This window comes from Trichomycterus rosablanca, chromosome 25 (assembly GCF_030014385.1).
Source record: "Trichomycterus rosablanca isolate fTriRos1 chromosome 25, fTriRos1.hap1, whole genome shotgun sequence".
Classification (NCBI taxonomy): Eukaryota; Metazoa; Chordata; class Actinopteri; order Siluriformes; family Trichomycteridae; genus Trichomycterus; species Trichomycterus rosablanca.
The window spans coordinates 16,241,188-16,266,737 of NC_086012.1; the positions used below are offsets into that span (position 1 = coordinate 16,241,188).

At 39.1% G+C, this 25,550-nt stretch overlaps 2 protein-coding genes across 3 annotated transcripts; both read left to right on the forward strand.

The window, feature by feature from the left end:
* Nucleotides 1–1,158: 1,158 nt before the first annotated feature.
* On the forward strand, nucleotides 1,159–15,191 carry cul1a (cullin 1a). Of its 2 annotated transcripts, none has more exons than XM_062987581.1 (21): nucleotides 1,159–1,320; nucleotides 6,050–6,381; nucleotides 6,938–7,115; nucleotides 7,988–8,155; nucleotides 8,240–8,290; nucleotides 8,948–9,038; nucleotides 9,293–9,456; nucleotides 9,685–9,847; nucleotides 9,929–10,059; nucleotides 10,151–10,258; nucleotides 11,218–11,373; nucleotides 11,717–11,848; nucleotides 11,971–12,088; nucleotides 12,268–12,344; nucleotides 12,447–12,578; nucleotides 13,206–13,298; nucleotides 13,394–13,441; nucleotides 13,563–13,645; nucleotides 13,751–13,856; nucleotides 13,981–14,094; nucleotides 15,018–15,191. In XM_062987581.1, the coding sequence occupies exons 2-21, from the start codon at nucleotides 6,242–6,244 to the stop codon at nucleotides 15,096–15,098; spliced, it is 2,334 nt and encodes a 777-aa protein (XP_062843651.1). In that variant the 5' UTR covers nucleotides 1,159–1,320; nucleotides 6,050–6,241; the 3' UTR covers nucleotides 15,099–15,191. The 2 variants fall into 2 exon arrangements, with proteins under 2 accessions (XP_062843651.1, XP_062843652.1); XM_062987582.1 differs by having other exon boundaries at nucleotides 6,053–6,381.
* A 2,586-nt stretch (nucleotides 15,192–17,777) lies between these two features.
* mcm6l (MCM6 minichromosome maintenance deficient 6, like) lies at nucleotides 17,778–25,362 on the forward strand. The gene is made up of 17 exons (XM_062987543.1): nucleotides 17,778–17,872; nucleotides 18,463–18,609; nucleotides 18,951–19,061; nucleotides 19,397–19,646; nucleotides 19,851–20,016; nucleotides 20,251–20,396; nucleotides 20,580–20,730; nucleotides 21,198–21,339; nucleotides 21,432–21,573; nucleotides 21,659–21,766; nucleotides 22,015–22,170; nucleotides 22,256–22,384; nucleotides 23,194–23,355; nucleotides 23,431–23,539; nucleotides 23,671–23,865; nucleotides 24,010–24,149; nucleotides 25,168–25,362. Exons 1-17 carry the CDS (start codon nucleotides 17,778–17,780, stop codon nucleotides 25,288–25,290), a joined length of 2,472 nt encoding a protein of 823 aa, XP_062843613.1. The 3' UTR covers nucleotides 25,291–25,362.
* The last annotated feature ends 188 nt before the right edge of the window (nucleotides 25,363–25,550 follow it).

Genomic DNA, 25,550 nt, shown 5'->3' on the forward strand with positions numbered 1-25,550 from the left:
CCATAATCTTAACGTTTCTATTAAAAAAAAAAAATCACTGCAAATTATATTGATATTTTTTTTTTTTACATGCGTACAATACTTGACATAAACAGCTAAAAGAGGCTCAGGACTAACATTGTTCTTTTTGAAGTGTACAAAAATATCTCTGTTGCCAGTAGCTTTAAACATGTTGTAGGATAATTCTGTATGTCCTCAACCCCACAACTACAACATGTCCTGAAATATTTGCAAAAGGTCACTGCCAAAAGCAGGTCAGCAGGTCTGACCATTAGGTTGTTGAACATCACATTGCAAAACAACCAGCTTGAATATGAAGCCCCCTGCATCTTTAACAGTCTCCTCACTTGTGGAACGATGTTGGGGTGTGTCAGTGAGGATTTGTGCATCACGGGAGTATTTTTTGAGGTCAGGCACTGAGTTTAAACAAGTCTGCCTGGCTTACAATCAACATTCCAAGTCGTTACAGTTGTGTTCAGTGGGGCTGAGGTCAAAGCTCTGTGCAGGCCACTGTCAAAGGCCAAACTCGTCAAAAGCGTTCTGAAAGATTGTGGAATGTGTCACTGGAAATGTCATGATAAACCTCACTTTGTACACAGGGGAACAGTCATCCTGGATAAGGATAAGGAAAAGGCCTTCCCTAAAGTCTTGCCACAAAGCTGGAAGCATATAACTTATTTTATATATTAAAGTTTTACCAGATGGTGCAGTTGAAACACCTGATATTTTGATAGTTAGACATGTAGTTCATTGTAACTGAGGAAATTAGAAATGTCTGGAATAGTTTTTAAGTATACTGATTTTTAATGATTCAGACTTAAACAATTGAAAAACACACAGTTTTGTAAAACAGATTTAAAACACATAAGATTTTCCTTTAAACGCAATTAGAAATGCGCAATAACGTAATCTGATATCCTGACCGGAACGCCATGCGGAAAATTCTGTATTTCTTAGGGAGTCGTTTTTGAGAGCACAGTTTTGACGAAATATTATCGGCGGAGTCTTAAATCCATTATTTTAGAAACATAGTGCACTTGATAGGGTGCAGAGGTTCTTTTTTTCAGACCGTGTGTAGTGCACTAATAGATGGTTCACGCAGCGGTTTGGGATCAGCTGCTTTTATTCCTGTCGATGTAACTGCAGTGTAGCTTTGTTAGCCAGAACCGGACTGCGTTACGAGGGACTCTGTGTTTGCGGACTAAATCTTTTTGGGTTACGGATTGGATTAATATCGGAGAAGTGAAAATTTGTGTAGATTTATTTTGCTTTGACGTGTTCGGGGTCTGAAGATTGAGATATGAGCGCTGTTGGACAATGGTAAGACTTTGCTAAAATGCTAACAGGGCTAGCTCGTCAGCAGAACTGACCGGTTAGCAGCGGCTGCTAATTCTGTATGGCTGCGTCCCAAATCTCACGTTACGGTATCAACAATCGAGAACTAATAATACTGTAATGGTGATGCAATGCGCACTGATTAGGCGTACTAGGTAGTGAGGTCTATGCGGATTGAAACGCAGCCTATGTATTTGGTTTGTCGTGTATATTAACAAATATAAATACTCCACTAGTGTGTAGTAAATATTTTACTTTATTTTGTTTTTTAACGTCCTTTTCTTCTGTATGATATATTTTTATAATTACATTTCAATTTTAATGTCTTTATTCTCTATTACAAACATTATTTTGTGTATTTTTATGTTGAGCAATTCAGACCGCCTATTTAGCAACCAGGCTATTTTTCTTTAGATTTCCTCAGCGGTGCGCAAATAAATTTACCCTAATTATTTTATGTGAATATAAATAGTTAAGTTAATTTTAAGTTAATCTAGCTGTGTAAATATGTTTTCTACGGGTTTTTCTTTTGACATTAGATGTTTAGTTCTGCTAGCTGCTACTCAGGCCTCAGCACTCCCGGTAACATTAGCCAGCTAGCTAAAGGTGGACGATATAAGTGATAATATCGTGATTTTTAGTTTTATTATGAGTACTATGTATCGCGATATTTGGCTCTGCTGACAAATTGGCAGCAACTGGTAAAATTAAGCATGATAAAATATAAAATATTTATTTTTAATAAAAAGTAGATTTTAATTGGCCAGCCAGTGACATTTTACTGGGTCTGAATGTTCCTGTGGTGTGTCGTAATTGTCAGAGTTATAACATTTTTAATAAAGCTATGAGCTCCTTATTATAAACAAATAAACAAACTAAGACCATGCACATAAATTTGCCAGCATTTAGCGAAATCTCTGTGTGTGTGTGTGTGTGTGGCGCAGTGAACTAGTAATCAAAAGGTCACTGGTTCAAGCCCTTTCCACTGCCAGGTTGCCACTGTTGGCCCTTGATCAAGTCCCTTAACCCTTTGCTTTAGATAAACGTGTCTTCTAAGTGCAGTGTGTGTGTGTGTGTGTGTGTGTGTGTGTGTGTGTGTGTGTGTGTGTGATTATATATTTTAATACTAGACCTGTATTAATTTCGCTATCGCAGCACACATGGCAGAAATGAATTGTTGTCAAGGAAGTTAAGTTATATATTTTTTTGAGAGCACAATACCTGTAAAAACATAAAAAGCCAACAAACAGTTTAGTTGGAAGGTGCATGTGGTAAGATTTTGGGTACAAAGTGAATTACAGCAACCCACACCCACAAACTGTATTATCAGAAGATACTAACCATTTAGTAACGGGGTATTTAATAAAAATATTACCATGTCGTTACCAGGTACTGAATTGGTCATACTGCCCTCACCCACTGACACCTCCTGGTTGGCGAGCAGGCACCAACCTGTCAATTATGTTCTACAACCCTTACAATTAAACATATATTGTTAGAATGTCCTAGAATTTCTGATGACTTTTATAGGGTTGAGAACATGAAAGACCTGTTCGAGAAGATTCCTCCAATTAAAATTCTAAACTTTTTAGACAGACTTGATATAAAACAAATGATCTGAACAAACAATGTTGTACAATTTAAATATCTGTGTATGCCATAAATACAGCCAGTATGTTGCTGATATGCGAATAAACCCAAACAAACAAACCATGTTGTTACCATGTTGGTGTTGTTGCAGTTCTGAGGTTGGTCCTCCCACAGGTACCATCTGAATGCTCAGGGTGCTGTGATTGTCTTTTTCAATTGATGGTTGAGTTTGTGCAGGGTGGTAAAGCATATAAAGTCAGGATTTGTACAAATGAGCATTTATATTTTAAGTGTAGCTCATAAAATGGGAAATAAATGTAAAGGTGGGTAAACCTAATAAAGTGGTTGGTGAGTTTTTATAAATGTTTATCTACAGTTTATTTTTACTAGCTCTGTTAGACTTGTCAGTTGGCTTGTTTGTTTTTGTTTATTTTGATATTAAGGGCACAGTTATTGATCATATTGCTGCCTATAAATAAGGACCTAAAATGTGAAGATGAATTATATCTAGGAAGTATTACATTTAAAGGAAGTGTTAAAGGAAGATACTAATACTGATATAGACATTTTTGCTAATTTTATATACATAATGATTTGATTTTGCTTGTTTCTGGTTGTTCATGGTGTATTTGCATATTTACTGTTGGTATATTTATCAGTGATAAAATATCAAATTCTAAAGTAAGTAGTAAGGTGATCAATCTTAATACACTGGGAAAATAGAAACGTAAGGGTGCACATCAGAATTTACGTTATACAGCACTTATGTTGCAGTATTTAACTGTTATACCCCAATGATGCAACATTATTTTAATGTAATATCATAAAAGTCATAAAAGTGAGGTAATGTTTTATAAACATAGTTTTAGTTTATACCTGGTGACTTGTCTGGCCTGATATAAACTGTTTATCAAAGTCTTTGGTTAAAGGTAAATATTTTCATTAAAACCAAATACTAGGATAGTGCAATTGAACCTTGGTGCTTTGGTGCCGTCTCCTGAATTTATCCTTTATTTCTGTTTGTCCTAATTAGCTAACTGCCAGAAAGCCAGACAACTGATTAGCCTAATTAATTACACTGGAGCTTAGTCATCATGTGGGAGAGACTTATCCTTACAGTGTCTGTTCCTCGCTCTCAAACGCTGTACTGATCTCCTTATTTTAATCGAACTGTGGAAGCCAGGGAAGGATAAAACTCCTCAAGTCTTGGTGTCCAGACATTTCTAAATGAGTCAGAATGCGGTTCATGTGTAGTGGTCATCAGTCAGCGTGAAGTTCAGTTCTGCTGTTGTCAGTGCTAACATCACGCTGCATCAACCGACCTCATCACCGAGCTTCCCTGTTCCAGAGAGAAGTCATGACCTGACGGCAGCTTGTCGAGAGTTTCGCTCCGTTACGCCGCAGCCTCGGGCCCGATGTACTCGATAACTATTTCTTGCCCATGCTTGTGGTTCTGTTGCCATGGTTACAAGGAGGAAACCATGGGATGTAATGAGTAGTGTCACTTCCTCACAAGCCCTGATGATCCAGAAGGAAGCAGCTGCAGTTTTTTTTCTGCGGAGAGACAGCACTGGCATTAAGGATGACTGTGTTCATTTCTGTCCTGTGCCGCCGAACTAATTTTAGGTTTGACCCTCATTTAATCCATCGGTGTTGCCTCGTTTTGCTTTGCAAACACAGTTGCACTGTTTATGCAACAGAAAATCTGATTTTTTCTGGTTAGGATTTCGACACTTCTAAAGGATGTTGGATTACAGTTACAGACAGCTTCAGTCATTTCACTTTTTCTAAAACTATATTCATAAAATATATTTGTGATTAATTAGCTCACACTAAAATACTAGACAACCGTTATTCTAAACAAAAAAAAATCTTCTTTTTTTTTTTCTTAAGTATTTTTATTATTTTTCACGTTGTTAAACTTGAACTTACATACAAACAGTGACCACTACACATTATTTACATATACAATATCCAAAGCCTCCCACACTGTATTCAATGTTCAATTTACACCCATTTATACAGCCGTAAATAATAAATAAAAGAAAGTAAATACACATATACAAACCATATACAAACCCACTTTAAATCTTTATAATACAAACTTCTCCTGTGTCCCAGTATAATAATTGGTGATGAGAGGATAAATCCTAGCCACTTCTTATTTTTTCAAAGAATATTCTTGTAATTCTCGATCACCAGTATAGTCCAAAAAAACAGTCCAGATATTATACCAAAATCTACATTTTTCAAATATAAAATCATGTTTTTCACACACCTTTAAAATCCTTATAAAAGTCTAAATATGTCCAATACATTAAAGAAGCTCTCACACAAGATAATACAGAAATAATCATCAAATTAAAAAACATATACAGTATATAGTACAAAGCCAATAAAACTAACATAACACAGATTCCTGTCATGAATATTAACAAACTTATTATATTACATATAATATAAAAACAAGCAAACAATCCTTATAAACAAAATGTGACTACAGAATAATTTCCACTTATATTTAAATTTTTAAGCTGTTTGGGAAGTCTTTTAGCAGCCATGCTTTTTTGGGGGTAGGTCTATGTGTAAAGTCACAATATCTAACATAAGCTTTTACACTTTATCAAAAAATCTACCTATAATTCGGTTATAACAGAGTTTCAGCAGATTTGTGTTTTTGGACTGTTGTATACTTGTACGTACTAGAGTAAGGAAGTGTTTACAGAGGAAACACTTCTCTACTTCGCTCTGGGTAAGAGCGTCTGCTAAATGCTGAAAATGTAAATAAGAGAAGCAACCTCATGTTTTCAGGATGTTCAGATACAATAGTATGAAACAAGTATTTTGTATCATCCTGGCTTAAAATAATATATCAGGATCAGATCAATTTATTTTATGTTCTCTGATGATGTGTTGTATTATGTGAATATGGGTTATTTTATCTTGTATGACATAATGAGACACACACACATAGTCACCATGCCGGTCTGTGTCTCATTAGTATTGTTTTTTAATGATCTTTAAGGCTTTAATGGTATTACATCGAAGAAAAAAGTGCCCCCTAAATGATTCTGGGATTATCGGTTCATTTGGTTTAATATCTAACCTTGAACTTGTATTTCAGCAGATCACTTTCTTGATTGTGACTTGAAAGAGCTGGAGGTCCGAGGTTTTTCCTCCACACCGTTGCCTCTGTCCGTCGTGCCCTATGGAGGACTAGTTGGATGCTGCCTTGTTGAGAGAGGGACTCGAACAGCCAAACGCAGGGAGGAGATTCTGACACACTGCACCAGCGTAGATCGGAAGAGGGGCGAGGATGTCATCCAACAGAAGCCAGAACCCTCATGGACTCAAACAGATTGGGCTGGACCAGATCTGGGATGACCTGCGATCGGGCATTCAGCAGGTCTACACTCGCCAAAGCATGGCCAAGTCTCGCTACATGGAACTCTACACGTATCCGAAAGCTTTCCTGGTCTGAGCTAGAGTTACCACGAGGGTTTATTAGGATTTAAATAGAGCTTTATCCACAGTTTGAAGCACTGGTAGTCTGAGTAAGAAATGTGCACAATATTTTTAGGATATGTGGTTGTGTGATAAAGGTAATTACGGTCATCAAAGTAACACTATCATTTTATGTAGCTAGACTCTTAATTTCTTTAAACAATTATTTTGTCCAGTTTATCTATTGTAGTTACCATATTGACTGAAGCTGAGAGCGCTGCTATGGGACTACTAAGTCCAAACTACATGTTGTATAAACAACATTATAATACATAAGCTAAAAAGCTAAAATACAATTTTCTCTACACTGAAAATCCAATGACTAGCAGTTTCCTTGTGATGTTTATGTTCATTGTTTAGCTAAACAGAAGAGTACAATCGTTCCATTCTCTCATTTCTTGCTCTAATATAATGGCCTGTGGTTAACCTTAATATCTAACTAGTACAAACTGGTTTTGTTGTGTTTTTGTTTGAAACATTTGTTAAGACCTTGACTTGCTGCTCCCAGTCATGTCTATAATTACTGCACCAGTGTACACCAGTCGAACCAGGCCCGCGGGCCGGGCATTCCCCAATCCAAACCTTCAAAGAAGGCACCCACTCCGGGAGGAGCACAGTTCGTGGGCCTTGAGCTCTATAAGAGACTCAAGGAGTTCCTGAAGAACTACCTTACTAACTTACTAAAGGTAGGACAGGTGTTTCAATGCTCTCGATATTCATTTGATGAATTGATCAGTTCCTGTTTGTAAGCGAAATGCATCACTTGCACAGTATTTTTGTAATACAGTGGTACCTTGTAACTCAACGTCCCCTAAACTCAAACTCTTTGAAACTTGACGCCCTTCGTTGAGAAATCTGTACTAGTTTGTTTTTTAAAAATGTGTTTATTTCATTTAAAATTAACAGTGAACAGTCGCTTTGTTCAGCGCTCGGCTCGAGCGGTGCGGTAAGACGTAGGACCAGTGATAGCTCAGTGGTTAAGGTACTGGACTAGTAAACACAAGGTTGCCGGTTCAAGCCCCGCCACCACCAAGTTGCCACTGTTGGGTCCCTGAGCAAGACCCTTAACCCTCAATTGCTCATTGTGTTCAGCTCATTGTGTAAGTCGCTTTGTATAAAAGCGTCTGCTAAATGCTGAAAATGTAAATGTAAGACGTCATCAGATTGTGAATATGAGACGAAGCTGCATTTGTGTGGACTAACCGTCAAATCCACTCTTGACAGCTCCACGTGTATCTGTGTTGATCTGGATTTTCCTCCCTGTTACACTTTTAAACTTGTGTTACAGCTCGAGGTTCTGAGAAATTGTGAGAATCAGCTTTTTATTTCAGTGTTTTTATATTATATTTGTGTTATATTCAGTGTATAAGAGTCAAAAACAACCCCATTATTTTACATGCAGTTCCTGGGACCATGGAACGCATTAACATACATCCTTATGGGAAGAAATACCTTGAAACTCAACACCTTTTAAACTCCAATTTAAAAAATCCAAGGTACCGCTGTAGTTTAAAATATTTTTCCATGTTTGGTCACATGATCACATTTTGATTTTCAGGATGGAGAGGACCTGATGGATGAGAGTGTTTTAAAGTTTTACACACAGCAGTGGGAGGATTACCGGTTCTCCAGCAAAGTGCTCAATGGCATCTGTGCCTACCTCAACCGCCATTGGGTGCGCCGCGAATGTGACGAGGGTCGCAAGGGCATTTACGAAATCTACTCGGTAATATTCAATCAGACCTGCTTTATAAATCTAATCATCAGGTGTTTTTTTTTTGTAGTCTGATTTTATTTTTCTTGTGTTTAGCTGGCATTGGTGACATGGAGAGAATGCCTGTTTCGGCCTCTGAACAAGCAGGTCAGTGGTGCATAATGAGGATGTTTAATGTTTTTGTACTGTTTAAGGGCTCTTGTGTGGATTATTTCGGTTTTCAGTCGCACCTCTGGCTGGATGGAGTGTTTATTTCTTTCCACACGTAAAATTGGAAAACAATATCCACCCACAAACCAAAATAACTGATCTATTTGCACACTGCACTATTGCACTACAGTAATGTATATATTGTATGTATGTTACACTTATATACTCTTGTATTTATACTCATGTATTACCACAATATTTCTGTGCATTCTTACTCACTTATCACTCACTCTGTGCAGTGTATATGAATAGTGTATATATTTACAATCAGCAATATCTGTTTACTACTTCTGTTTTATTTATTTGGTCACTTCTGCTCTTTGTAATATATGAAAATTACATCTTACACTACTGCATTTTGTTGACTCTGTACTTGCACTCTGCATGGCAATGGCAAAGTTGAATCTAATCCAATCTGAAATATAAAGACATGAAATATACAGACATCAACGTAATACCTGACACGCGTATGTGTTAAGCATATTGTTAAAACCCAAATAAATACATAAATAGTACCTATAAATAAATCAAATGCACCAAAGGATGTTGGTTGATTCAGATTTACTGAAACTACTTCTCTGTTTATCATCCCAGGTTACAAATGCAGTACTGAAGCTTATCGAGAAGGAACGAAATGGAGAAACCATCAACACCAGACTCATTAGTGGTGTGGTTCAGTCCTACGGTGAGTCCTGGTCATGTCCTCAGTACCTTTGGCTTATGCTGCACCCTTCAAATTTTATTTCTTACTGTTTTGTCAGTTTAAGTTCAGGAACACACACTTTATAGAGCAACACAAGTGCGTGGCTTCAATTACCTTGATCTTTTCAGCAACCCGTCGCCTTTCTGCTTTTCTGGCAGGTGGTTGTAATGTTTTGGCTCATCTGTGTATATGGGCGTATGTGTTAATGGAAGATTTGTTTTGTTGTTGTTGTGTAGTTGAGCTGGGCCTGAACGAGGACGACGCATTTGCCAAAGGTCCCACTCTGTCTGTCTATAAGGAATACTTCGAGACTCAGTTCTTGGCTGACACTGAGCGCTTCTACACAAGAGAAAGCACTGAATTTCTGCAGCAGAACCCGGTCACTGAGTACATGAAAAAGGTCAGTCAGATACAGAGATTCTTGTAGTGGGTTCTTCCCCCCCACAGTGTTCTGTTACTGTGTAGTTCACTGTAGCAAAACAATATAAGAAATGCATGTTTATTAACACAACCTTATAGCAGATTTATCTAGTTATTCTCTATTAGAAATATTCACGTTTTTGCTTAAATGTGTATAATGCTTTGCTGTGTGTGTTAGAACGCGTATTAATGTATGTGCATGCTGTAGGCGGAGGCACGGTTGCTGGAGGAGCAGAGGAGGGTGCAGGTCTACCTTCATGAGAGCACACAAGATGAGCTGGCCAGAAAGTGTGAGCAGGTTCTCATTGAAAAGCACCTCGAGATCTTCCACACGGAGTTTCAGAATCTTCTGGATGCTGATAAGAACGAAGGTATGGAGCCGTTTGGCCTCTTGAAAATCCGTTGCTTTGCCGTTTGAGTAAATGAATTCTGCTCTCGCTGTCTCTCTGTAGATCTTGGTCGCATGTACAACTTGGTGTCCCGGATCACAGACGGTTTGGGGGAGCTCAAGAAGCTGCTTGAGACACACATTTACAACCAGGGCTTGGCTGCTATTGAGAAGTGTGGGGAGGCTGCGCTTAATGTGAGTACTGACGGTCCAGGCAGGATAAGACAGTGACTCTTGGTTAAAGAAACATTTTCTGAATGTTTATACTTTGTTTGCGTGCTTACAGGACCCTAAAATGTATGTCCAGACTATTTTGGATGTCCATAAGAAGTATAATGCTTTGGTCATGTCTGCGTTCAACAACGATGCTGGTTTTGTAGCTGCACTGGATAAGGTAAACCTGTCATTTACTAGCTGGTTTATAATTGATAGTCAGGGGGCTTGTTTTGCCCCCCCCTTGTTCCCTATAAAATAATCCACAATACTGTAAAAATCCTATAACACATAAAACATATAAAATAAACCACAATTCCACCTGCTTAGATTTTGCTTTTTGTACCGTGTTTTTGTACCATTAAATGAAAGTAAATAAAACATTTAACACTTTATATACCATTTATATACTATTCACTAATTAGGCATACTGTACAGTACTCTAGCCCACTCAGCTGGTGCAGCAGTAAATTAGGTTATCCCACTATCTGTTGGTGGGGTCTAGGCCGTTCAGGGTGTATTACTGCATTACGTCCAGTGATTACAGGAAAAACAGACCCACCCGACCCTGACCAGGATAAACCAGTGGTCAAACATGAAAATAAAATGAAATTGTACAGTGAGGAAAAATTCTGGCATGCTGATATGTGAAATGGGGAGGCTTGATTTTAGAGAGTAAGTTTCCTCATCCCAGAATTGCTTTCCGTGGCTTAATAGCTCTTCAGTGTGATTTATTTGCCCTTAAATTGATAAAACAAAGTTTCATAAAGCCACTTTATTCTTTTGCTGGGTTATTTTCTCATATCTTTAAAGGATGAGACTGCAGAGAGCTCTGCTATAAACTAAAATGCATTTCATACAAAGCTGCATCTGAATAAACCTCCATAATGTCAGTCAGTATTGTGGATTCTTTTTAAGCTCTGCGCTCTCTGGCACAGTCAGCAGAAAGCAGTTTTGCCGTGCATCATTTAGGCTTTAACACAGCGGTAAAGTGAATATGCACCCAGCCTGGCTGTGCAAGCAGCCTTAGTCAGTACTCAGTACACTGCATCAGTATAAAACCCTAGTGCGTTTATGTAAGAATTTGCTATTTTTTTTTTCCTCAATAAGATTTTTCCCTTCATTTTCTGTTTGAAACAGGCTTGCGGGCGCTTCATCAACAACAATGCGGTCACCAAGATGGTCCAGTCCTCCAGCAAATCTCCTGAACTTCTGGCCAGATACTGTGACTCACTGCTTAAGAAAAGTTCCAAGAACCCTGAGGAAGCAGAACTTGAAGACACTCTGAATCAAGTGGTCAGTTTTATTTTGACCTCTATGACCAAAGTGGAAAATATAACTGATTTATATGATAATGATAATAGATGATAATAGAGGTACTTAAGATAGTGGCTGAGTGGTTGAGGGGCTAGATTAGAAGGATGCTGGTTCAAGTCCCACCATTGACAAGTTGCCCCAAAGCAATTAAAAGCTTCTGCTAATAAAACATTAATGTATAAGAGGTTTAGTACATTATATAGACCAAAACAGTACAAATACATTTAAATCCTGACTATTTCTATGTTGTGTATTCTTAGTGCAGTTTAATTCTTTCAAAAATAGCTCAGCATTTGAGTTCTTGCATTGCCTTTCCCTCCAGATGGTGGTCTTTAAGTACATCGAGGATAAAGACGTGTTTCAGAAGTTCTACGCGAAGATGCTGGCTAAGCGCCTGGTCCACCAGAACAGCGCTAGCGATGACGCCGAGGCCAGCATGATCTCCAAACTGAAGGTTCTGACAGCTTCCACTATTACCACCACTCCTACACTGACCTGTCATTTCAATCCAGCTCACTAAAAGCATTATCGGTGTTTGTCATCCATGAATGAATATGTCTTTGTGTGTCTGTACAGCAAGCGTGCGGCTTCGAGTACACGTCCAAACTGCAGCGCATGTTCCAGGACATTGGCGTCAGCAAAGACCTTAATGAACAGTTCAAGAAGCACCTCACCAACTCGGAGCCCTTAGACTGTACGTAGGCTTTAATTCTGTTTAATGTTACTCTGGATATAAAGTCTTGCCTAGAATTTACAAATCAGTTTTAAGCATTTACAATAAATCTTTAATTAGGTTTGTCAGTCATTACATGGGCACTTTTAAATGTAGTCATTTTTCTTCCATTCATTTTACTAATTGTCTCCTTTCTTTAGTGGACTTCAGTATTCAGGTGCTGAGCTCGGGTTCCTGGCCCTTCCAACAATCCTGCACTTTTGCTTTGCCTTCTGAGGTACTATACACACAAATACATACACACACACACAGTCTATATTTCAGTATCGTGACCGGGTTTTTTAGCACTTCACTTAATGCACTGTGCTCTTACACACAGTTGGAGAGGAGCTACCAAAGGTTCACCGCCTTCTATGCCAGCAGACACAGTGGCCGCAAGCTCACCTGGCTCTACCACCTGTCCAAGGGGGAACTGGTCACCAACTGCTTTAAGAACAGATACACCCTGCAGGTAAGGCACACAGTTACTGAACTGTACTTTCAACTATGCTAATTATACGTACATGTACAGCATGATGGAAAAATATCAGATTTTCCCAATTTCTACAAACATGAAGTATAATTTTACTGTATTAACCAAGACCAACCAATGTTTGGTGCCCCAGGTTAGTTCCAACTTATTTTTATGTGTTTTTAACAGCCCATTCAGGTATATGAAGTCTTACAGAGAACTGCTCATTTAAATATATATAAGATAGATCAGAAATGTATTACAATGGGGCGCTATGGTGGTGTAGCAGTGTAGTGTGCTAACACACCACTGCAGAGGGTTCTCGGCAGAGCAAAATGACCTAGCTAGGCGCCCGCACAAACTCAAATGCCTGTGTTTTGAGAAAGGGAAGGTCGGGCGTCTCTTTTTACTGCCGCTGCATTATAGAATCTCCAGGACTGCTTTGCACACCTGCATTTGGGCAGTTTTTCCCATTTGTCATGGCTGATCCTCTCAAATGCTGTCAGATTGATTGACAAACATCTGACTTGCTTTGATTTCGTGTTTTGTTTCTACATGTTACAAATGTGCACATACTATCTGCCTTTAATCTATTCAAACTACATTTATAAACTCGTGTGTGTGTAGGCCTCAACATTTCAGATGGCCATCCTGCTACAGTACAACACAGAGGACGTGTACACAGTTCAGCAGCTGACCGACAGCACACAAATCAAAATAGTGAGCAGCTCGTTTGAAAAAGCAGCGCACAAGTCCAACCTGTTGATTAAAACTCATTACGTAACTGAGTCATTTTGCTTTGATGTTTATTGCAGGACATTTTGGTGCAAGTTCTGCAAATTTTATTGAAATCCAAATTGCTGGTAAGTCTGACTCGAGTTGAAATGAGTTTGTTAGCACTAATGAAGTGTAAAGCATAATATACTGAGCGTGAAGTAAAAGCTGTGTTTTGTCTGTGTGGTTTTGATGAATGTCATGGTGCAGGTCCTGGAAGATGAGAACGCTAACGTGGATGAGGTGGAGTTTAAACCAGATACGCTCATAAAGCTCTACCTGGGTTATAAGAAGTAAGTCAGTGGATACACATAGTGGTGTATTAGGCCTGTTGTAGACGTTAAGTACTGTGTAGTGCTGCACATCTTACCAGTTGATCCCATCATTTTCTTGTACAGTAAAAAGCTGCGAGTGAACATAAACGTGCCAATGAAAACCGAGCAGAAACAGGAGCAGGAAACCACCCACAAAAACATCGAGGAAGACAGAAAGCTCTTAATACAGGTGAATACTTAATTTCCAGTCTGCTGTGATACCACTCTTCCTGTAACCAGGTTAAACAGGTTTTAACCCACTAGTATTGATTTCGTATGCCCATTAGTAATAATGTACCTGTGCACGTTTACAGGCAGCCATAGTGCGAATCATGAAAATGAGGAAGATGCTAAAGCACCAACAGCTCCTAGCTGAAGTCCTGAACCAGCTCTCCTCCAGGTTCAAGCCCAGAGTCCCTGTCATTAAGGTAATGTATTCTCTACTTGTTTGTTATTCTGCTGTGAAATTCTTGCATTTATTTACTTATTGAATGTGTTTATTGTATAACTCTGCCATGTCGGAATGCAGCTGCATCAATTTTCCTTACTAATAATAACTGATCCTCAAGATCCTGTCAGCTAATACTGCTTACAGTACAGATGCAAACATAACAACTGCTGGTATTTGTTTAAAATCTTCATAATCACACAGTTTTACTTTTAAATGACTGTTTTGGAAAAGGCGAACGTTCTTTGTCATAAGTGTGCTAAACTTGAGTAAGTTCTTTTATTTTATGCATTTTAAAATGATCAGTTTCATTTTCTTGTGGGGTGTGAAAGCAGACACGTAGTTCCACACTTCTACTTCACAATGACTGCATTTACAGTTGACCAGGAGTGAAATATGTCAAGCTGTCTTGTTAGAAAGGTGCTAATATTTAAATTGGCCAAATTGTCAATTGAGTTTTTTATTTTATTTTTATATACAACCTTTTTTTTCTGCCAGTGCCAGCATTGCAGAGTGCATGGCTCTGTGCTTGATGTTAAGCAATTGCAATTGGATTGGCTGAATTATGCAATTGTAGCCTAGTGGTGTGGAAGGTCACTGGTTCAAGCCCCACCACTGTTTGGCCCTTGAGCAAGGCCCTTAACCCTAAGTTGCTTAGATTGTATACTGTCACAGTACTGTAAGTCGTTTTGGATAAAAGCGTCTCCTAAATGCCGAAAATGTACATTAGAAATAGCTGAACCCACTTATTAGAAGGGGTGTCTGCATACTTTTGCCCATGTAGTTCTCCTTTGTTGTGTACAATCTTGTACAATCAGGCAGGCTTTCCACTGGTCAAGAAAGATATTAGATTTGTGGGATTGATTCTAATGTAAAATGTTGTATCTTTGCTTTTACTTCCAGAAATGCATCGACATTCTGATAGAGAAGGAATACCTGGAGAGAGTGGACGGAGAAAAGGACACTTACAGCTACCTAGCTTAAATATTTCCCTTCCATCCTCCCCATCGTCCTCCCCCCTGTCTCTCTTGCTCTATTTTAATTTGCCCCTTATGTAATAAACATCATTCCTTTTGACGTCCGGCTTATGTCGTTGGGAATGTATGAACGCAGGAGGATGATTTGGGAAGTGGGGGAAGTGGTTTAAAAAAAAACTAGCAAAGAAGCAGGATAAACGAGAGAGCTGTGTGTGTTTGTGTGTATATCATAGTAGCAGGAGTCTGCTGAGCTGGACCTCCCTTTAAAACACCACAAGTGTGTCGGAGCCCTTCGCTTCACCTGAACTGGCTCAGGACGGACGTGCTTCACTGTAAATAAACCTGGACGTTATTCTGATCAAATGTTAACTATTACGGGATGGACCCAGTCCGAGACCTTTCACGCTACGGTTTGCATGCAAACTGCATATCTGCATTTAAAATAAATAGAGAGAGAAAAACAAAAATTGAGGAGTGAGGGATTATTGGATGGTTTAAGAATACTGCCGCATAGTGTAGCAGTATAATTATTATTATTACTATTGCCAGAACGTTGTTTTAACAGAGGAATTATTTTAGCCGCACATCCCAAGGAGAACAGTGTGTGTTTGACCCGGTCCTTTACATGTGTCCGCAGCATCATTTCCTGCTCTCAGAAATACCATTTGTATAGTGTGGTTCACTTTTTTAAATGTGTGGTAAATAAAATTAAAGCTTTCTTTATGGCTTCTGATGCTGTGGAGTCATTGGAATTGCCTGGTGTCTGTTAGTAGTACAGCATCTCTTCACACTACACACAAACTCCAATAGCAACAGGATGATTTTCATTTCTCATTTTATTTTCAAAGACTGCTTCACCTGGGGAGGGTCGCGTTAGGCCCAGTTCTAGGACACACTGGGTGCAAAGGGCTTCGGCTACCAACTGTTGGATGGACCAGCGTTACTTTTTTCTGTATCTAAACGATTTTGACACCAAAAAACATTGAAGATTTTGAGTTCTTCCAAAAGATACCAGACACTCCACAGTTCTGACATGTATTAGACGCTCCTGGAGCAACTGTGACCCTGTTCATGGGCTTAAAGGTGACTGCAAGGGGGAAGAAGGCCCTGCTTTTAAATCAGTCTTTGATCATATGGTCAAAGAAAGGTGTATTCCAATCCTTCTCAAAACACACAAATCAATTCTTCACATCGTGATGGATTAGAATTGAAGTCCATGTAAAAATAAACTCTGATTTGTTTAGTGCAACATTATTTGCACAGATTTATTTATCCACAGTAACATTTATCATTATTAAGTTTTATTTTTCCTAGTAATCATTTCATTCTGATCAGGGTTGCAGTAGGTGTGGTGCCTATCATGGACAAGACATGCAAATGCATGCCTTCATGCATTATTAACAACACTACACGTCTAAAATTTCACTTCTCTGGTTTCCTTCCACAAATCCAAAGACATTCTGCCAGGTCTACTAAAATTGTCTTGGGTGTGTGTGTGCGCGCATGTCTGCCCTGTGATGAACTGGTTCCCTGTCTTGCCGTTTGCCCAGTGAAGCAGACCCACCGGGACCCTGACCAGGATAAAGTGGGGGTGAAACGGACAATGAATCAATGAGCACGCATTACCACATTATCAAGTTAGTGTCAATGAAGTGCATAACACCAGGTCTGTAGAGGAACAGAGGATGATTTACGTGTACTCTTAAGCTGTACACTTACAAAGCTCTTCTATATGGTAAGTAGGTTATAAAAGAGTAAATGTGTGTACCTAATAAAGTGCTCAGTGAATGTGTGTACAAGGTGTTTCTGTTTAAATAACCTAGGTTAATAAGTTTAATTAAAAATTATTTATTTTTATATGGGGGGGTGGCAATTAAGGGTTCAATTAAGTGTTCAAAAATATCCAGTTTTATAGTCATACCAAAAATAAATATAATTGATCACAGAATTAATAGAGTAGAGTGTATATTAGAGATGAGGTTGGGAGTGCAATTTCAAATGGCTATTCCTCAGAGTTTACTGTCCTCAATGAAAAGGTTGTCCACTAGGCCTTGGGTTCAGACCACATGTGGGGTTGCCAGAAATTTAAATAGAGTTCCTGGAGATTATTATAAACTGTTGATAGAGTGTTTGGCACATTAATATAATGGCTTTTAAAAAATAATACATAATTTAATTAGCTTTGGCTGGTTAATTCAGTTTGGAGTTCTGCTCATGTGTGTGACGTTATCAGGTATGCAAATGCCATCTTTTACTCTTGATGTTACAATTTTGATTAAATTGTTTATCATCACGTTAAATCTGTAAATAAGAAATGCACCAAACCTCCTGTGGAATGTGGACCTCTATACACCAATGCAGTGCAGCAATAAGCCTGTGGAGTGGGTTGTGGGTGTTTGGGTGGGGTCGTTTTGGGGTCGCATCGAAAAGGTTAAAAACTTTTGGCTCAGGATCTAGTCACGATCCCTCAGACAGGTGACTGTTCACGCGTGGCCACGCCCCCTGAGTGTACGTCGGTGCTCAGGTGTGCAGCGTCACCAGCGTGGGGCTTCATTAATCCTTGTCTCCCGTTAGTGTTGGTTAGTTTTGCCGCTTGCTGTGGTGTTCCTGGTGCTAACTGTGCTCCTGGTGCTGGTCGTGGTCGTGGTGGTTACCTGCTCTCCTCATATCCTCCTCCCTGCTCCTAATGGAGACCAACACTGAAACTAACAACGCAGGGGTGCAGGTGCGGGACGACCTCGCTGAGAAGTGTCAGAAACTGTTCCTGGAGTTTCTGGAGGAGTAAGCTGATTCATCCTGAAGTTTTGTTTGGATGGAGAAGTTCATGCTGGTGTTTTTTTGTCCCCCAGACGCAACTCAAAACCATTAATGCAGCATAAAACACCAATACTGTCGGTTTAGTTTATTCATTGTAAAACACTAACGGGATATTTTGTTATTTTGTGATTTACTTCTGAATGCTGAAGATTTATAGCAGTTTCATCTTATTATATCTTTTATTACGTGATATAGGTGATTTTCTTTTATAGATGTTAATACGTTATATAAGTTACCTGTCTGAACATCTGGATCTCTGTAGTATTAACTTGAATGATACATAACAGAATACTATGCTTGTATGTTATTTTAGACACATGTTTAAGCCAGAATCAGAGTTAAAACCCAGTCATCATGAACCTGTTTTATTATCTTGAAGCTTGAATAATAATAATAATAACTGTAATTGCATAAAGGAGGTTTTATAATGCTATATCTAGCATGTACTCAATTTTATTAATTTAATAGGTGCATAGTGTTTGTAAGGTTTTGCTTTTTATTACTCTGACCCGATACCCCTTGCTCAAAAACCTAATGAACGTGTGGCGGTTTAGGTTTCAGGACAAAACTGGTGAACCTTTGTATTTGGCTGAGGCTCAGGAGCTGATCCGACCAGAGAGAAACACTCTGACTGTCAGCTTCACCAACATCGAACACTACAATCAACAACTGGCAACCACAATTCAGGAGGAATTCTACAGGTAGGCAAGCATTCTATTAATACTTATACAGGTGCAGCATTATTATTAGTGATTTATTAGTAGTGTCATCAATTTAATTGCATTAGGGATGTAACTTTGATGCAAGTTGCATACTGCAGACTTTAGATTTAATTTGAATTAGCATGTACAAAGACTTGGACTTGACTTTGACTTGACTTTGAGATGTTAATATGAGACTCAACAGGATTGTGTGTAAGTGATTTAACCCCAACCTTCTCAGTATGAATTATCTATTCTTTTATGCGGTTAAAATGTCCAAGCATAAACATTTGAATTAAATTAGGACTAACCAATTAAAATGTTTTTAATTTCCGATTTAGGGTGTACCCATTTCTATGTAGAGCAGTACGCCACTTTGCCCGGGACCATGGAAACATACCACCGTCCAAAGAGTTCTACGTGGCATTTTCTGAGTTTCCTTCAAGGCAGAAGTAAGAAATTTTAGTTTGTTTGGATTCTGAATGAATAAGTAGTTTGTGTGCATTGGAGAACCATGGTTTATATTTATTTGTTTTACTAGCATGTATCTACAATTGTCTACTAAAGAAGATACCAAAACATTTTCCTTAATCTCTCTACTGCATCTGTACCTTCCCTTTTTCCCATTTTGAAAATATTGTCAATTACACATGCTACATAAGCAGTGGACAAACTTAAGGTTAAAATATGCTAAAATTGAGTGGGTTTTGGTTTGGATGGGGTGTCTAAAAAAGCTTAGTAGAACACAGAAACAAATGTTTATTTTGTTCGTTGTTCTTTCCCCCAGAATCCGTGAGCTGTCCACGGCACGCATCGGCACTCTGCTACGTTTTAGTGGGCAGGTGGTGCGTACACACCCCGTTCACCCAGAGCTGGTGAGCGGAACCTTTCTCTGCCTCGACTGCCAGTCTGTCATCAAGGATGTGGAGCAGCAGTTTAAATACACACAACCCTCCATCTGCAAGAATCCTGTGTGTGCCAATCGACGCAGGTTCATGCTGGACACCAACAAGTCACGTTTTGTTGATTTTCAGAAGGTAAGCTAAGTACATGAAGAACATGAATTACATTTAAATTTGCATTACCCAAAGACAGTCAACAATATAAAACGTTTACTGACTGATTCCTTGGTCCCAGACCAGCAGAATCTTAATGCCAGTGCTGAACTGATCCAGTTCCGGGTAATGCACCAGTGCTGTTTATATGAATTAACACTAATTGTCTATTGCTTGTCATTTCAGGTGCGGATTCAAGAGACTCAGGCGGAGTTACCACGAGGCTCAATCCCTCGCAGTGTGGAGGTGATTCTGAGGGCAGAGGCCGTGGAGACGGCGCAGGCCGGAGACCGCTGTGACTTTACTGGGACTCTTATCGTAGTACCTGATGTTTCTGCAATGGCGCTCTCAGGTTAGAATGATAGCGCTATTCATGTTAACCTGTCAGTATGTTCTGCTGTTAAACTGCATAAGCATAAACAGTTATATAACTTATATTATAAATACCTGGTGTGACTGGGACTTTAGAAAGAAAGCTGGTTTGATATTGACTGATTTAACTTCCAACGTGATTGTTTTGTACACATACTGTGCGCAGCATCCTTTCCTGTAGAGATGTAGTTGTGTGAGCTTTTATATTTTGCAGGCACAAGGGCTGAAACCAGCAGCAGAGTGACTGGAAAGGAAGGCTTTGAGGCTGATGGGATCCAGGGTCTGAAGGCTTTGGGAGTTCGAGAGCTGTCCTACAGACTGGCCTTTCTGGCAAATTACGTTGCACCCACAAATCCCAGGGTTAGTGTTTGGAATTATGACAATTTTGGAGTTGACCATGACACATCAGTGCTGCATACAAAGATGATTAGCATTACAGTCAACTGAGGTCATACTTAGATTTCCAACATTGTAAATGAGGGGACCAGTTCAAAAACGGCTATAAAGTCTCACTAAAACACAAGTTGGCTGAATTTTGTGCAGTTTGGAGGTAAAGAGCTGCGCCAGGAAGATCAGACGGCTGAAAGTGTGAAGAATCAGATGACCGTCCAGGAGTGGGAGAAGGTGTTTGAGATGAGCCAGGACAAGAACCTCTACCACAACCTCTGCACCAGCCTCTTCCCTACTATCCATGGTGAGCTGGGGAGCATTGTTAAAACATCCATGGTTATCACTGGTGGATATTGTTTTTGCAGAACAGAATTAATTTCCTGTCTCTTGTCTTCTAAGCCACATCTAATGTGCTACATAGTGTGTAACTATACCACTGGAAGTGCATTTATTAAATATACTAGTAGTATTATTGAAAACTTACTTTTTAATGCTGTTGATTATTAAGACTGTACATTCAGGAGGAAAGTCTTGGCTTAGAAAGCTCAAACTGAATTTTTTTTGTCTCCAGACTAATTTCAGGTAAAGTGTGGTTCTACAGAACATTTAATTGAGTCATTATAGCTTCTAATAAACTTTATTGCACTTGTACCCAGACAGGGTCAGAAAAATGGTAGCTGTTAGACCTTTTACTGCTGCTCTACTTCATTTGGTTTGTTTTTGATTAAACAAATTACCACATTTCACAAATAATGCCAAAACTACTCCTAGGTAACGATGAGATCAAACGTGGGATATTGCTTATGCTTTTTGGTGGTGTCGCCAAGACCACCTTGGAGGGAACTTCTCTAAGAGGAGACATTAATGTCTGCATCGTCGGTGATCCCAGTACCTCAAAAAGCCAGTTTCTCAAGTAAGCACAGTACATGGTATAGAAGTGGAAACTAAAAAATGGTCTGAATTAATTATGGGTAAAATAAACATACACTCCTCTCATTCTCTCAGGCACGTTGAGGACTTTGTGCCCAGGTCGGTGTACACCAGCGGTAAAGCCAGCACTGCTGCTGGTCTCACAGCCGCTGTGGTCAAGGATGAGGAGTCACACGAGTTTGTCATCGAGGCTGGAGCTCTCATGCTGGCTGATAACGTGAGCAGGTTAAACTACCGGCTTGCATTGATTCTGCTTTAAACCTGTTGGTAACTTTGAGGTACGGATTGTTTGTTTGACTCAGGGAGTTTGCTGTATTGATGAGTTTGACAAAATGGACCTTAAGGACCAAGTAGCCATTCATGAAGCTATGGAGCAGCAGACCATCAGCATCACCAAGGCTGGCGTGAAGGTACAATGCATTCAAAATCTCACACTTCTAATACTGAACGCCAAAATTGAGGCTGCATATGGATAAAAAAGAGCCAGATTTTTAAAAATGGTTAATAAATTTAATTTTGACTTCCTGCTTTTAGTACTATGACATATCTAAAAGTCGTCTAGTATATATTTTACAGTTTACTGTTTATTAAAAACTGTCATACCATTATGCTACTACTGTATTATACATAAAAGATTTTCTTGTCTGTACATATTTAGGCTACACTGAATGCCCGCACCTCTATCTTGGCAGCGGCCAATCCTATTGATGGCAGGTACAATCGTGCCAAGTCTCTGAAGCAGAATGTAAACATGTCTGCCCCAATCATGTCCAGATTTGACCTTTTCTTCATTCTGGTGGATGAGTGCAATGAGGTCAGGCACATCTTTTAAATATTCATATGTTTTAAAACCTTTTTTGTCTAGTGTTGTATTGTAAATTCTTTTGGCTTTTTGTTAGGTAACAGATTATGCCATCGCAAGGCGAATTGTAGACCTCCACGCCAGGAATGTAGAGTCGGTTGAACGTGTATATGCCGCTGAAGATATACAGAGATACATACTGTTCGCCAGACAGTTTCAGCCAAAGGTCAGAGATTCCACTTTAATGTCTTAGTACCTGTTAAAGCTGGCATGGCATTTTACACAACATTTTTATTAATGTTATTTTTGCTTTGATATATTTAAAATGGTATAAACCACCTTTATTGTAGCAATTACTGTTGTGTAGCTTTTAAGTGTTGTAAAATAACATGTAGGTAAGACCATTTTAAAGTATTTTAAGTGTAGCTTGCAGCATTTGTCTAAATTCTGTATTTAGCTCCGGTTGACGTTGTTACACCGACCACTAGAGGGCGACTGTAATTTCAGAGGTTCAGAGGTTGTCTGCTGACTGATTTAGTCTGACACATGATTTACTTTATACGATGTTAGTAGTGGCCCAGAATACTTGCATTAGAATGCTAAGATAAGAGAGCTTATTAGCATCCTCACATCTGTAGAGCACCTCCATTTACAGCAACCTACACATGAGTTGTTTAACCTTTGATTTATAATGTAACATTATGCATACATTTTTATGCATTTAGGTTAAATGTGTAGCTATTTACGATTTCAAAAACTAATTCTGAGTATTCATTGGGCACAGATTAACTAGCTCTTGGTTATTTTGGTCTGATCATCTCTGACCCTTTTATGAAAAACACATCTGGGCATGCTTGGCACTTGTCACTTTAGTGTACACTCTGAGATTAAACACATTTTTTAAACACAAAGTTATTTATAATTCTTCTGTCAGATTAGATTGCGGTGCCAGATTCTCTCTGTGCTATCTTTGTCAATACGTTTGACATTGCTATTGCAAATGTGTAGTGTGTACATGTGCATTTTTTTGTTTAGATCACCCCAGAAGCGCAGGAGTTTGTGGTAGAACAGTATAAGCGGCTGCGTCAGAGAGATGGCGGTGGCACCACTAAATCAGCCTGGAGAATCACGGTCCGGCAGCTGGAGAGCATGCTGCGGCTATCCGAGGGCATGGCTCGGCTCTACTGCTCAGACGAGGTCAGACAAACTTCAGCCATAGTATAACAACAAGTTATGTTTTAAGCTTTTGAGTGACGGTTTTTGTCCCCCCAGGTTCAACCTAAACATGTCAAAGAAGCTTTCCGACTCCTGAATAAATCGATCATTCGAGTTGACTCTCCTGATATCAACTTTGATCAGGAGCAAAAAGATGATATGAATGGTAACCTGACTTACTGCATTTATCAAAATCAGGTGCATGATTTAAGCAGGTCGATCCCTGACACTTGAGATCATGTTCTGTATGATCATTAACATGCGGCGGCCAAATTCCATGACTCTTTTTACGTCTAGGTCATAATGAGTTGTTGGACAAGGAGGTAGGGGGACAGAACGGTGTTGCTGCTGACGCAGTGGAGCCCATGGACACCGGCAAGACAGAACAGCAGGAGAAGACGGCCACGGCCAAACCGGCTCTCCGAATGTCTTTCGCAGAGTACCGTCGAATCTCCAACCTGCTCGTGCTACACATGCAGAAAACAGAACAATGTAAGTCATGCTTATTTCCCTCCACCCCTGAGATATTGTATTGTTTGTTCTAATGGACACGAGTGAATTTAACTGTAAACAACCATAAAATGACAAAAAAGCCCAGTTACACATCACCAACTGGTTTTTGCTATGTGTTCTCAGTGGATGAAGAGTCGTCTCTAAAGAAGAGTGAGCTCATCAACTGGTACTTAAAGGAAATTGAGAGTGAGATCGAGTCCGAAGCTGAACTCATTGCCAAGAAGAATATTGTTGAGAAAGTGTTGCACCGATTGGTCCATTATGTGAGTATGATTAGAAATAATGAACTATACAAGCTGTTATGAGCCTTCGATTTTGCCACAGTATACTACAGTGTAAAATGTTTACCAGCTGCATCACACAAAACGTACAGCGGATCACCATGCTACCCACAAAACATACAGCAAGGATTAAATAGAAAAAAGACATCATCCAGCATTTTTCAATATTAAAAATGACCAGGACTGTTTTCTCAGCTACCTTTACATTTGGACAGACTAAACTAGTCATAAAAAATATAACAGAGAATTCACAGACTTAAAGACATTTTTTTTTTTTATCCGACTTACAACAGATACAAGTGAGGATCCAACTAAGGGTTCATTCATGGTAGCTTGGTGGTAGAGGGACTCCAGCCCCTTAAATCTGAGCAGTGAATGAATATAAACTATTCATAAAAGTCTGTTTAATGCCACTAAACTCTTACTGTTAATGGATGGCACAGTGGTGTGCAGTCAGTACAGTCGGTTCCACAGTTTTCTAGGGTTGATCCTTGATGCTGGCCACTGTCGGTAAGGAGTTTCACATCATCTTCCTGTTTCCTCTAGACACTCTTGTTTTCCTCACATTTCCTAAAAACATACAGAAGTGGTATTAGATGCACTAAAATAGTAAAATGCCTTTAGCTGGGAAGTAATGAGTATGAGTGGGGTGTCCTGCTGTGGCTTAGTGCCCTGTTTAGGGTGGGTTTGTGTCTTGCATCCAGTGTTTCTGGTTGTAAATGAGCCATTTTAACGCTTGGCATGATGAAGCAGAGAGTGAAAATAAATAATTAATAAAAAATAATGCTTAATATTAAGGTAACACTATTTATTTAAAAGCTTTAAAATACAGGACTTTTAATACATACGTTGTTCCTACATTGATCTTTGTGTCCTTTGTATGCAAATTGACTAAATTTGCCTTATTAGGTTTATCAAATGCATACAATTTAAATTAAGCAGCTAAGAAGCGATATATCTGTGGTTTATTTATGACTGGATTTTCTTTCATTTGTGACAGGATCATATCATCATAGAGCTGACAAAAACCGGCCTGAAAAAGGTAACGGATGAAGGAGACGAGCCTGTGGAGGAGGAAGACCCTTTCCTAGTAGTCAACCCCAATTACATGTTGGAAGACTAGTGAATAGTGGTTTTGTTTTTTCTCCCCATGTTTGCTGTCTTTATTCTATTGTTTAAAAAGTGGTAATAAATAAAGTACATTTTGGTAAAATTGATGTACGTGTGCTGATATTTACACTAGGTGGCGCAATTTTCTTACAGCGTTACAGTCCAAAGAAACGCAAAAAACACAAAGCTGGTCATTCTGTGTCAGTATTAGTGAGATGAAATGATTTCAACTTTAAAACGCAACTTTTTTTAACTTGAAAGCATTAATGCATT